At 29.2% G+C, this 15,320-nt stretch overlaps 1 protein-coding gene across 1 annotated transcript in view; it reads left to right on the plus strand.

Annotated features, from left to right (window-relative positions):
- LOC132948242 (protein nervous wreck) overlaps positions 1–9,528 on the plus strand; it is a 31,636-nt gene extending 22,108 nt beyond the window's left edge. The window contains exons 11-19 of the mRNA XM_061018636.1: positions 757–834; positions 1,780–1,837; positions 2,035–2,271; positions 2,446–2,621; positions 3,258–3,603; positions 3,728–4,144; positions 6,967–7,071; positions 7,157–7,191; positions 7,588–9,528. Coding sequence (XP_060874619.1) covers positions 757–834; positions 1,780–1,837; positions 2,035–2,271; positions 2,446–2,621; positions 3,258–3,603; positions 3,728–4,144; positions 6,967–7,071; positions 7,157–7,191; positions 7,588–7,965 — 1,830 coding nt within the window. The 3' untranslated portion in view covers positions 7,966–9,528. The remainder of the gene's footprint in view (positions 1–756; positions 835–1,779; positions 1,838–2,034; positions 2,272–2,445; positions 2,622–3,257; positions 3,604–3,727; positions 4,145–6,966; positions 7,072–7,156; positions 7,192–7,587) is intronic.
- The last annotated feature ends 5,792 nt before the right edge of the window (positions 9,529–15,320 follow it).

Below are 15,320 nucleotides of genomic sequence, written 5' to 3' on the forward strand. Positions count from 1 at the left end.
TTGGAAAAAATACCCATTTCGTGAACTCTCGGGACGATGAATAATTCATTGATCGACTACATGATTTATTAGTATACTGCGTACGATCTAAAAAATACACCAACTATTTCGTGTAGTTTATCATCAAATGGCTTTTAAAACAGTACACGCTTTATAAGCGATTAATTATTATTAAATATTAAAAAAATAGTTTATTTAGGGGGAAACATTGAGAGATAAAAATTTGCAAAAATTTTAAGCCCATTTTAATAATAGGTACTAATATAATAATATATACAGACCTATTGGGTAAAACGATTTTAATTTCTAGGTTCCTGAAAAATGTTATAGATTAATTTGCACAAGTTGACTGGTTATAATGACATCGAACATATAAAGACAATATTGGCTAAAAATTTAACGACAAAATGTATATTATTAAGATCGTATTAATATCGCATATTATATTGGTCTAATATTATCGGTATAATTACCTACTTTTATGCGTCTTTAAAATAGTCACTATCTACTATTTTACATCATATTATACATATCTGTATTGATTGTATTAATATTTTAGTACTGTTGGTGCCGTATATGATGTTTGATGAGGTTACGTGTAGGTAACGTGTTTCATTAAAATTATTAAATTAAAATTAATGAATGTTGGTTATAACGACGTATTTGTAGAGGTCACCGTCGTTATAGATGATACTAAATGTAATATCATATTTTATATTAATTAATATATTTTATATATTTTTTGATTCATTGTAGAACGACCCGAATGATCCAAATGGAGCTGATTTGGAAACTAAAATAGAATCTTTGAAAAACAGTATTCGGAGATCTGAAGTAAGCTTAACGACATTTAGTTAAAAAGTATTTTTTATTAACATGTAAATATAAAGTTTGAATATAAAAAGCGTAATAACTAATATTGCAGGCTGCAGGGCAGAGCAAACAAATTAAAAAATGTCTTCTGTTATAATCTATAACAATGTAACTTCGAGTTATGTTTGTGTGTGATTGTTGACGTTATCTTAATATAGATAGTGTCATTTTCATTTCTCATATCTAGGTATATTATATTAAACTTAGGGCAACAATAATTGTTGACATAGTTGTTTCAAGCATTGATGAAATTATGATTGTTTACTGCACAATAAAAACACCAACCAATAGTATAATATATTGGAGTGTTATATTAATATTAAATTAACTAATTTAGACATCGATAATTATAGTAAGTACATAAATAATCGATTTTAGTTATTTTGATGTTTTAATGTTTTGATGATTAAAATAATATTTATCTTGGAGATTTTAAATTTTTAATATTACGTATATTAATATTTTTTATATTCAATATAATTTTCAAAAAATTTAATCTAATTATAGCTTTTTATACCACTAACAAATATTCTCACCATTCCGTGGTATACGCCGGTATTGACTATTGAATTATAAGTTATAATTTTATAAGTAAAGTTTTTCGTGAAAATTAGTTCCACCTAGGTACCTAATTAAGATAGTAATAATTTATGTTTAATATATAAGATAAGCTATCCTTAAGAACAGTTGCTGCCTCGTCATCGTCATCTCCTTCACTCAGAATCGTTTTTTAGTTTAAGTGGTTTTGAATTCATATTCATTTATTTTACACATAATTTATATCTCATTTATGAGGTATAGGTCAAAACCTACTTTACAGCAAAAATGATTTCCTCTGTTTTTTTTGTTAATTTCTGATACGACGAGTTAATTACATTTTTTATTGTTTATTTTCTTCTTTTTCAGATAGCCAAAGCTAAAGCTGAATCTCGTATTGAGTGTTTGAGAAATGGAGATGGAAATGGTACTTATATTATGTTTTATTGTTTGGAAGGTTTTAACCGAGGGATTATTGATTTTTACATTTTGCTTATTAAAATGAATCTACGTCTTAATATTAAAGCTTGCTAAAAGTTCAAATGTTTGATTACGTATTATAATATACAAAAAATGTAAATATAATATTTGTGTTAACATTAAACTGATTGTATTGTACCATAGTTAATGTCGAAGAATGGCTAGCTGACATGGGCGATATAAATGCCGAACTTCAACGATCAAATAGTACATCTTCGTTACCAATTGATGGGGGTACAACTAGTGCAATGACATCTGACTATGATAGTGAGGATTACGGAGACGGACCTTCAGACAGTCCAGTACCATCCGATCAGCCACAGTCGTCGTCTCAAGATGAAGAAGATCGACCAGATTCGGCGGAAATTGATAAAGATTGGGGTATTTATCGATATCATAAATTATTATTATACAACTTATTGTATGCCCCTTATTATTATAATATATCACATTTAAATACTAGAATTATCAATATAATATCGTATTTGTAAAAATGAGAGTTTCAGTTTTATTTGTGCTGATACCCACCCCTTAATACTGATGTGTATAATTTAGCACTTGTGGAAAAAGAACGTCAACGTATTGAACAATTAACAGCTGGTTGGGACGATCCGACTCAGGTAAATTGGGAAGAAAATCGTGACACTGAAGAAAAAACTATGTATCCCCAAACTGCTCCAGAAGAATCCGAAGGCCCCGTATACAAATGTACTGCGTTGTACAGCTATACAGTAAGTAAAATACAATTAGGAATTTATCTATAACTTTATTTTTTTTTTAACAATATATTGACTTATTAAGTAGGTACAATAAATAGATTATAATTATAAAAGGTTTTCATCAAACAATTGTTTTCGATATTTAAATTCTTCGATAACGTCTTGTACTGTTAAAATATTAAAGCATACAGTTCATTGTCGTCTATTGTTGACGATTTGTTGTTACTCATTGTTACCTATCAGTAAAGGTATAATACCTCATTTTCGTGCATTGAAGTGAACCTACTTAGTTTTTGGATTACAATGTTGAAATATTTTACATTTTTATTATTATAATATAATAAAATAAATGACTACAAATTTTTGAAGGTTTTGAAGTATCAAAATATCAATTTTGTTTTCTATCATTTGATATTTCATGTTAAAATCGCTATTATAGAGTCGACAATTTTTAATGATTTATCATATCACTAACCTAACTCTAACGGTTCTTCATAAATAATAATTAATGCTGATCCTGTTATTTCCCCATCATAATATAAATCACATTATACATACTTGTATCAGTGCTATTTTATTCATCATTATCATCATAAATTAATTTCGAAAATATTAAATTATTATTACTTTCTTACGGACATGTTTTAGGGTCAACATCCTGATGAATTAAGCATCGTTGAAAATGAGCAGCTTGAAGTGTTTAGCGTAGACAGTGATAATTACGGTTGGTCAAAAGCCAGAAATTACAAAGGTGAAGTGGGGTATGTACCATCTAATTATCTGGATATCGAACAAGAAACGTGTGATCCAGAAACACACGATACTCCTACCACATACCAACTTAGATCGCAGATTAGCTTCTCCTCGGTCGACTATATGGTCAACGACGAAGCGGCAAATCAATCACAGCACTGTCAGTCTGATGAAGACGTTGAAGCTGAAGAACAATCATCAGAAAAAAGCATCACTACAGTGTGGGAAAAGAAAGACGGAGGTACCGTTATTATGATATCCATACTAAAATGTGTTTTTGATGTTTACAAATTTAAAATGTGATGACGCCCGAATCGATCGATCATATTGCACGTGTTTATCTGAACATTTTTTTACTCTTTCAGGCATCATTGAGGTACCGTCATATTGTATAGCACTGTTCGATTATGACGGAAATGATCCCGAAGAACTGGGTATGAAAGAAGGCCAAATTATTAAAGTGGTCGACAAGACTACACACGTAGACGATGGGTGGTGGGTAGGCGAGTTGGGTAGCATGATGGGACATTTTCCGTCGTGCCTAGTAAAAGAATGTTACGAGAACGGTGACCTAGTACCCACACCAACATCTGAAAATGGAGACAGTGATTTTTCGAACGAAGATCATCCTGAGTTTGTAACAAGTGGTCCACCACCGCCACCACCACCAGTATTTACACCACCCGAATTACCACCAACACATTTGTTCGCGACTCAAGTGATTGTCACCCAACCTACGCCCATCGGTGATCATGGACCCCCTGGAAGTTTTGCTCCAGAAGGTGAGTGTGAAAGATTAACAATACGTCAATACAAGATAATTTAAAAAGAGAATAATTTAAAAATACATTTAAACTAAAGGAGAGTTTTTGGTTAAAAAATAGGTAGGTAGTTGGATAATATAAAATATGCAAATAGAATGACTTCAAGGTGCATTGTATATTTGTATAATGAAAATAATGAATGAATATACCAAGACGATAATACTAAAAAGGAGGGAAAAAGTAATTTAAAAACGATGGAAATTGAATTTAAAATATAATAAATATTTACATATTATTATTTTGTGGTAGTTTTGTGGTTGTGGCAATGATATTGTTAAAATAGTTTTGAATGGTTAAAAGAACTGTTCGAATAACAGGAAACTAGAAGTATAATTAAATCATATTTTTAAAAATAAAAAAAGTACAAATATATAATAAACGTTGTACCTAAATTAATTAAATATAAACATATTACTGAATTAATAAAAATATACATATATTTTAATATTTATACATATTTAGGTAGGTACTTTTATAGTACTATTATATAATAATATTATATATTAGGTATTTATTGTAATATACATTATAAAACCAAATAGTTTAAGTCATTTATCTGAGTTCACAATTACTTTTAAATTATAAGCTTACTTGCAAATGCATTCTTAAATGTAATATGCATATTAGAAATAAATAATATTAGAATATAATATTAAAAGTGCTAATGAAAATTATGATAATATTAATTGTTGTTATCATTCGAGAATGATCTTCATTTCAACTTTTAAGCAATATTAGACGTGATTATACAGTGATTATAACTGTAACATGCCATGATATAAATAATTTCCTAATAGTATACCAGGTTTTCATATGCATTTTACTAAAATTAAAAAAATCAAAATTACGGCATAATAGTTATTGTTAAAAATAATTTTGCTGTAGACTCACATGAATATGAATTTGTAGAGGTAATTTTTAAAAAAATATCTTAAACAAGATCTTGTGCAGAACTCCTTTTAGTTTAGTGTTTACTATGTACTTACAGAACACCTTTTCCAATAAAATTGCATTTTTGGTTCAATTTATTAATATTATTATCTCAGATAATTCATTTAACTATCATACATTATATAATATATTAGTTAGTGATATGAATATAAACATCATTGTTATTGACAATATAGATAATGAATATAATACTATGATACCTACTACTTAATATGTAAACATGTAATATTATAATGCTTCAATATGTTAACGACTAATGGATTCTATCCTCACGATTAACTAAATAAAAAATTTATAAAATATTTAAAAACTGATTATATGATTATACCTAAATGCTCAAAACGAACCAAAAATATCAGCTGATGCATTAAATAAATTTTTCACGACTGTAGGATCAAAATTATCAGAATAATTTAGTAGTAAATAGTACGTAATAAACGGATAGAAACTACCAAACCATATATGAAACATAATTTGATGGTTCGTTTTAAAACATCATCTTCTTTCAAATAATCAATTTGGGTTTAGGCCACGCGTAGGTACTGTGAATGTAATACATAGTGTTTAAAAGTATATATATGAAACGTTAGATAATAATATCTAACAAGTTATTTTCCTAGATTTTGCTAAAGCATATATGATACTGTAAACTATAATGTGTTTTTAAACATTTTACCAAGTTTTGGAATAAACAATCTAAAATTTTTGAGTTATTTAAAATACAGAAAGCAAATGTGTTAAATGACGTTCTAGGAAATTAACTTGGTACTAAATGTTGTGTTCCCCAAGGAAGTGTGTTAGGTTCAATTTTATTTATAATGTACCTACATTAACAGCATTTGTGACTCGCAAATATGTGGCTCGTTAATTTCGTATGCAGATGATACTTGCTTATTATTATCCAATATACATCATAGAAATCTTTATATACTAAAGCATCTAATGGGCTAAACCAAATTATTCATAAACTAAATACTGAAAAAAACTTTATATTTTAAGAAAACCTCCTCTATAGCTTTTTCATTTATACTTACCAATTTCCATTTGATGAAACACAAATCACTGATAATTTATTTAACCCTAACGGTTATAAAATAAAAACAGTGTCTGGGTGAGATATTTAGGTCTAATCTTTGACTATGTGCCTAAGGACAATTATTATGCACAGGATACACTGATAATAGCTTGGGGTGATAATGATATCGAGCCATTAAATATCCAGCAAAATAAAATCGTTCGTAATATGTCTTGAAAATACTTCAGACGGATCTAATAAGCTAAATTATAAAGAAAATGGCTTACTACCTTAGTTAGGTTAACTCTACAAAAAATTTGTTATGATATTTATAACGAAAAAGTTTTCGACGTTATAATATATATATCCAAAACGTAATAGAACATGTAATATTTCAGTAAATTACACTAATACAAACACTGGCCAAAGATTCATTGATTATTTATGACATACTTATGCCATTTAATATAAAAACTATATAAGATCTAACCATAAAACTAAAAACAAAATAACTATATTTAATTGCCGTTTGCAGGAACTATAATTTTAGCTGTTAAGAAATATTATATCTTTACATATTTTATTATTAATTTATCATCTTGTATTTTAGTTTTAATTAATTTATAAATGTTTTTATGTTATAATTCCATTTTCTCTAATTCGTAATATGTAACTTTCTACTTCCAACACAAGCTCTGCTTAAAATAAGTATTGAAGTAAATAAAACATAAAACTTGTTTCAGTCAATAAAAAATATATATATATATATATTATATTACTAACTCGAGTTATATATTTTGTTTTTTGATTATAGTGCCACCCAAATCGAATGAATTTTCTATGGTGATAACTCAAAATCAACAAGACCAGTATGAAACTCAATTTACGGAGGAGTCTTCTGATACAGTATCGGTAAACGGTGAGTGTTTATATTTAATTAATATATTAAAATATTGTCTTAATAACTATTTATAAATTCTTTTTTATGTAATTGCAATGTACAGTGCCCGGTGTACCACAACTATTTATAGAAAATGAGGTAATATTATTAATACAAATTCAGTAGCTTGTTAACACAACATAGAGAACAAAATAGGTGTACAAAACCCATTCTTCTTGTTTTATGTTTATGGTGAAAAAATCGCTCTATTACGTTTTAAAATTATCCATAAATGTTTGTTGTGCATACGACTTTCTATACTTGACAGTTAGCACACCGTCAAAGCATATGCAGTACTCAAAGTCATGATTTGAACCCGTCTAATTTCGAAAAGATGAAAGTTAGTGTACACCTACTAAAGTCTAAAAGTGTTGATACTTTTTTGACAACTATTTACAGCCACCCCAGATGCTAGGAAACTTACCACTAGGGACAATGGGTTTCAATATTGTTATAGTGCCTACTTAATTGTTTCTTGTTAATTATTTTATATAGGACGACTGTTCAGGACCTCCCGGCGCTCCCCCTCCACCGGCACCTGCACCCGCGACCGACGGGCTGGGCGTCGCTCAAATCGTCATCACTGCTGCCACGCCAATGATGGAAGAACCGGAAAAGCCGTTCGGCCAAGAATCGGATACGGTTGAGGCTGAAGCTGAACCACCCAGCGCGGAGGTCCAATCGGATTCGAAATCGGAAGAGGAGCACCGTATGAGCGTGGATAGTGATTACTTCCCGGCCACAATACCGGAAGAATCTGAAGATGATCTGAAGTTGCTTGAGACCGATCATCATGCCGACACGGGTTTGCCGTCGGAGCTCGAACCCAGACAGCTGGCCAAACTTCACGATCTTAAAGAGTCAAACGCTTAGATACATTTTTTCATCGTCTTATTATTTATTTTGCAAGGTCGACTATATATATTATTTTTAAGGCTCTACCTATTATATATTAAGACTAAGTATTCTTGTTTATGTCGTTATCGATCGGTAGGTATTCAAACCTATAACACTATTGCTATATAATATTATAAACTAAATGCTTACGTTATGATATATGCAACACATAAAACGAAACCTATGTGATTGTATGTTATAGTGTTATGTACGTTTCTATTTTAGTAGTAAAATGTTAACTGTCTATAATATTACATTTCCTTAACACACGTATCTTATTAAAAGTTTTTATATTAATTCTGAAGCACGTTTAGAGACAAAATTAAAGGTTAATTTGTTCTTCGTATTATTATTCTTGTTAATAGTATTATTTTCGATAGGGTAGAAAATAATTATTATGAATCTTATAGTTTTTATAAGTGGCAAACGTACCTATTATATTATTATGTGACATCTAAATATTAATAAAAATGTATTTTCTATTCTCAGTTTACGTGTAACTATCAACATTGATTCACCCCAAAGAATAAAGATATTTTGATGAGTTGGTATTTCAACAATATATTATTGTGAATCCACTTTGGTCTTAAGTATACACCTACTATTGTCATTATAAAATTACTGTGAACTTTAAATTTTTTATTTACAGGGTGATTCACCAAGCATGCTCACTCCCATTTTTTCTTCTAATAATGAATTTATTCAAATTTTTAGAATTTTTAGAATTTTCAAATATACTTAAAGACCATATTTTCAAATTCTTGAATTTTTTTAAACTACTTAAAGAGTGTCCTGTGGTGATACAAACTTATGTTTTTTAAATGAGAACCACTTTTTTTACTGTAAATTAATTAGTGGATAATTTTTTTGAAAATGTTGTATACCATATTCAAAATACGAATGAGTAGTTTCTTAATTATTAAAATGTCTGTATTAAGGATGATAGTCGTAAATAGACGTAAAATTGGATCTAGTATTTACTATACTTGAACCATTTTTACAAATTATTAATATTAATGACTACAATTTTCAAATCACCATAGTCCCCGTGGCCCACATCTTATCAACCCATTATTATGGACCTTTTATCCTTATAACACAAAGTTAAAATAACTGAAAAACTACTCGTACGAATTTTGATTTTCTGAAAAATTTCAGAAAAATCATCTACTGTATAATTTATAGTTGTATAGGGGTGATCTCATTTGAAAAACAGAAGTATGCATCTCCACAGGACACTCGTTAATTACCTAGTACAAAAAATCTCAAGAATTTGAAAATATGGTCTTAAAGTACAATTAAAAATTAAAAAAATCTGATTTTGAAAAACTGCATTATTCAAGAAAAAAAAGAGGTGAACATGCTTGATGAATCACCCTGTATACAGTTGTCTACAGTTACTAATTAGATAAATAATGATTAATGGCTATTTAAGACGACTACTATATAGGTATTAAAAGGTATTACACCAATAACACTGATCCAACTGACGGGGAATACATTTAAATGTATAAGTAGGTAATGATTTATATGCTAGTCGCCTAAATTATTTTAACAAAAGTATTTAATTAATATTGTGAAATCTATGACCCTACAATATTATTTTATAAGGGTTAAAACGAAAATTGAATAAGCGTGCAGTTTTGATTTTGAAAATCAATTGTATATTATATACGAATTGAAAGTTCTAGTTATGTTTAGAACCATTTCGCAGATCTGGTAAAGAGTAATTTTTTGAAATATTTCCTCACAATTAAAAGTAAAAAAATTGTTTTTTATAAGTTAATTTAAATTCGCCGGTCTGGCCATTACCAGAGTGGCCTATAAACACGTAAACACGTCTTTGACGTCCCGATTATTTGAAATCTTATATATTATTATGTATAAAGACTGTCGTTTTACATTTTCTACAGTAGGTACCTACGCGTTCTACCTATACCTGTTTTTTCTGTATAATATATTATATAACTTGCCTGTTATTGTTACGCATTTGAAATTAATTTCAAAATCAAACCAACAACTAAAGCACAGGATTTATTGATATATGATAATAATGTGTTAACGAGTATCCATTATTATGCAATGTGAGTATAATAAATGTGTTTTAATTACTTATACCACTAAAACACCGAATTATTGTTTATTCATTTAAAAAATGCCAATTTTTAAACGACGTTACAACATAATTTAGTATATTATTATGTTTTGAATATTTTACAATTGTATTTACTCGATTACCATATTACTTTAATGATTGTTAAACATTGAACTCGATCAATTAATTTGATTTATATTAATGCCATTTTACAAATCATGTTAATATCGAAATAGCAGAGATTCAGATTCAGGTTCTCACAGTTTAAAAACAAAACATCTCCGTGACATTCGCTAAACACTATCTAATCGTTGATATTATATTGTATCACCAGCAAACACGTTCGGTGGTAGGTATGCAATATGAATCACGTTTACCTAATTACTGATGAATATTTACTATACTATTATTGTTCCGAAAGAATATATTTTAGACGAGTGGAATGTTTGGGCTTATGTTTTTTATCAAATCTATTGCTCAAAACGGATAGCGAAATAGCTGGGCATATAGAGCGCCAAGAATCGTATTTATAATATAATATATTCGAATAAATAATAATACTATTAGTTATTGTTGTTAAATAATGTTATGTTTGTAATATGTTATTATTATTTGTTTTTCTTCTAAGTCAAAATTATTGTTTTACCGACGACGACGACGACGATATATATTTTGTCCTATATAATTTCGGTGAAAGCGAAAATGATCTGTTTGTGTGACTAAAATAGCTACCATAGACAATTTTATTATTAATTGTCAAAGGAGTGCCTTTTTTGTGTACGTTTATGACATATTATAATAATATTAGAATCGAAGAGTCCAGTGCAACAACCTGGTATGTCCACTTTTGGAAATTTTTCAGGAGAAGAAATTAACGTTTAAATTCTTTAATATTTGTCATACATTTTATGTTTATATAGAAAACATGTAACAGTCTATTTTCTTTATTGATATTATGTATTCAAATTACAATTATAATAACACAAAAAAATGTTATGATCTATAAATAGGATAAATTGATGGACTTACCAGGTTTCTTGCTCATAAATTTGATTTTTATAATTTTTAGTCAAATTAGTTTCGGTGCAAAAACCTCGTATGTCCGGACAATAAGGACATACCAGGTTCTTGCATTGAATGCAATAACCTGGTAAGTTCATTTTTGCTTACATCTCCGTATTTAATAATCGGACATACCAATTTGTTACACCGAAATGTGTAGCTTTATTTCCTCATTAGAAAACCACAATATAAAAATGTGTTGCACTGGACCCTAATTATTATCGTTAAAATGTTAAATGGATACAAACAAAACTTAAATCTAGGTTTTAAAACTAAAATAATTGGCATAAATAAACATATAGATCGTAATAATATTTGGCATCCTAATTATTACCATAGATCAAAAAACAATGTGTTATTTAATCTATGTAACTATCTACTATATCAATAATGAACAAATAAATATTTCGTAGCAATATTTATACATTATAACGACGGCTCCTTTTGTATAGATCGTTTAAACACTTTTAAATCTCTCCAAAATTAACTCATATTAAACGAACTGCTATGTGTTAATTAATGTAAGCCGTTTAATGTTTTTTTTCGTACCTGTATTGTATTGTATTTGTTTAGTATTATGTATTATTAAAAAACCAAAACCAAAACGGTGTTGTTCATTTTTACATAGGTAATAACTTCCTATAATATATCATTAATATGCTAATGTAAAAAATCGTTATACCACGGAAAAGAAAGTACCTATATAATTGGTTTAACCAAATATTTTATAGGTTTATAATTAGTAGTTTATATAGTTAGTAGGTACCTTGCATAAAATGAAACAGATATACGCATATTGCCCCAATACATTATAATTATTGCTAATTTAACTATTCCACGAGACAATACTCAGTCCACCGACCAATGTTCGCCCGAGAAATCGAAAAAAAAGGGAATCGGTTCGTCATAAGTCGGAAATGTTTGGCCGTGTGTGACGTCTATATCGTTAAGGACGATTGGAGAGAAAATTGGAGTCCGCCGTCGCCCAATCAACCAGTGATGCGAGAAAACTGATTATTCTCTCGTAGACAGTATGGTGTACCTTGAGCTCAACCAAGGGGGGGGGGGGGGTGCTATTTAAATACTTTACTATTCTATTACCTATATATGTTATAACCGTAATTAAAACATCACCAAAACAAAATTTCAAGGAGGAGGGGGGGAATCCACCCATAGCCGCGCCAAAGCTACAATAGTAGGCAGTGGGCATAATTATACCTACGATTGTGATAACTTATTACATATTGGTATAATTATTACGGTATAATAAACTCAAATTTCAGCTATTCCTGTCTATTAAGATAAACACTAAACCAACCAATTCCAAGTACATTTTGCTAAATTTATTTGTAATGATTATACGCTACAGTGCTTATACCTATAAGATATATTCCTTTAGTAAGGTCTGCTATTAATTATGGTCTAATTAACTTGAACTTCAGCTATAGCAATTAAGAGTTTTTACCAAATAAGTCAAATTATTTGACTTTAGGTTCTAATATTGTTAGTAAAAAATTACCTGTTATAGTATAACTTCATTATATTTGTTGTTAGTTCGGCTATTAATTATGATCAAATTAACTCAAATTTTAGCTACACCCCTATTTTTACTTGTAACTTAAGAAATAAAATTCCAAATAAATCTTGTTAACTTTGCAAGTATATAGTAACTCAGAGTGACTATATGCAATTTTTATTTGAAAATTCCATGGCATAGTACCTAGATATTTGTTTTAACTAAAAGTAATTAAATTAGGTGCAGTTAATTCTTCTGCAGTTATATAAATAAAACCACTTATATTAATACTTTATTACCTAATGCTTAAGTGATATGTATTTGTATTTTATTTTTTAATACATTCACGTTAAGATGAAACCTATTGGTGGTGACAAAAATAAAAAAGGATATGGTTTTTTTGGTCAATATATTTCTTTAATATCTTTGATGTCTAGAAATCAGGATAGACACGATTTAAAAGAAATAGAAATATATCAATTTTTTGTAATGGATCAATTGATAGTTCAATAGCATTCGTTGTTCAATATTAACTATATAATTCCTACATTTTGTTATAAAGTACAATTGAAGCCCGAAAGGATACTTAAAATCTAAAACTTATATTTTAATGTGTTATATTGAACTATAACAAAAGTAACAAAGTACTGCGACAAAATTATTTCGCACGAATGTACTATTTGTCTATTTACATTAAAATAATTTTTAATCATAATAATATGAATTACCGTTATACCAATATATATTATATATATATATTTATATTGCTATATTTGAAATATCAAGCAAACAATCTTACTAGACATTAAACTATATTATTAGAAATATCATCACAAAGTAGGTAAATAACATATGTACAAAGTCCTATGATAGATAGCATAGTTCACATCAATATAATATTTAGTTATAAAATTGTTTTCAATAAAAATATAACACAGTAAGGAAGATTCGGCATCTACAAGATAACATAAAACGCCATTCTAAACGCATCATCGGGCGCAGTGTTCCGGTGTCCACTCGTTTATACATTGGTCTTTTGCCTACACAGGCCGACTATATTCCATTATATAGGCCATACTTGGCAGTTGGCCTATAAGCTCAAATCACCATTAACTTTTATCAAATAAAAAGAAGTGTTCATTTATGACAAGTATATGATTTCTATATCCTCGACGTTTCTGGAGCTCTGAGGATCTTCTTCTTTCGTGCACTGCCCAACGATTAAAGAGTTTCAGAATTCGCGACAGGTAAGAAATTATATCATTAAATCATTTATCTCTATCGGCAAATTAATTTCCAATCATAATTTTCATACACAGTTAGCAAGGTTTACTTTTCAGCAGTGTTGGGAAGGAACGCGTTCCTTTTATAGGAACGAAGCTCGGAACGCGTTCCATTTAAAATATAGGAACGAGGAACGGGAACGAGTTCCTATTTTGAAGGAACTTGAACGAAAATTTCCGTTCCTCAAATAATGAAAAAATTTTAACACGTTGAGTGCCACAGTATATTTTATGAAGCGCATATAGTGTGTTTCCGCGCCAAAACTGAGCCGCGACGCCGTCGGTCGACTACGTGTCGTGTTCCGGGTCGTTTCCCGCTTCCGCGCGCCAAATTAGTTCTTCTCAAACAAAACAAAATGTCAGTATAAAAATATTTTTTCAAATAAATTGAATTAAAAAAAAAAACAGATTGTTGTATTATACTATGTCCTATACTCCTATGGGCTATAAGCCTATAACCTATAGCATGTCTCTATGTGTGGTGTATCGTGTATAGTACACACTATACACTATATACTATACTACTATAGTAATATACATGTATAATATTATGCAATTATGCAATATGAATGTATATATATAAAGTTTCAAGTCTACGCTATACAACTTTTGAATTATAACAAAAAAAAATCTAAGACAAATCATTTTTGTTAAAAATCGGTGCTCCTAGAAAGGAGTGAGTTAACCGATTTCAGTGGTGGTCAATGGTGTTTTTTGCGAAAAATTTTTAAGTCAGAAATAATCGGTTAACTCTCTCGGTTCGATTATTTCTGACTTAAAAATTGTTCGCAAAATACACCATTGACCACCACTCAAATTGCAAAAAAAGGAACATGAAGGAACGGGAACGCGTTCCTTTTTAAAAAGGAACGGGAACGCGTTCTTTTTTCGGGACAGGAAAGAGGAACGGGAACGTGTTCCTTTCTTACAGTAGGAACGAGGAACGGGAACGAGTTCCTTTTTAAAAGGAACTTTCCCAACACTGCTTTTCAGAGTAGGTAAATTGTGTTTCTCATAAACAAATATTATCTATAGGAATTAATCACAGATTCTGTCAAGTAGTTTTTGAGTTTTACTTACCTTATACACGTAGTTAATCTACAAACATACATTAAATCATCATACCTGTTTTAAAATATAGTTTCTTTATTCAAGGCTATAAGATTTGATGCATGCTTTTATCTCATCTGCTCGAGTAACCAATGACAACTATTTATTTACAAAAAAAAAAAAAATACTAACTATTTCTATTACTATTAATCTGTAAGATGTAACCAATGGTAAACATTTATAAACAACAATTTTCAATTCTCAACGTAAATATCTAAATTCTTGGCTTTAGACTACTATGAACATTAAAAAAAATGCGTGTAAG

Source organism: Metopolophium dirhodum, chromosome 7, assembly GCF_019925205.1.
Source record: "Metopolophium dirhodum isolate CAU chromosome 7, ASM1992520v1, whole genome shotgun sequence".
NCBI classification, from domain to species: Eukaryota; Metazoa; Arthropoda; class Insecta; order Hemiptera; family Aphididae; genus Metopolophium; species Metopolophium dirhodum.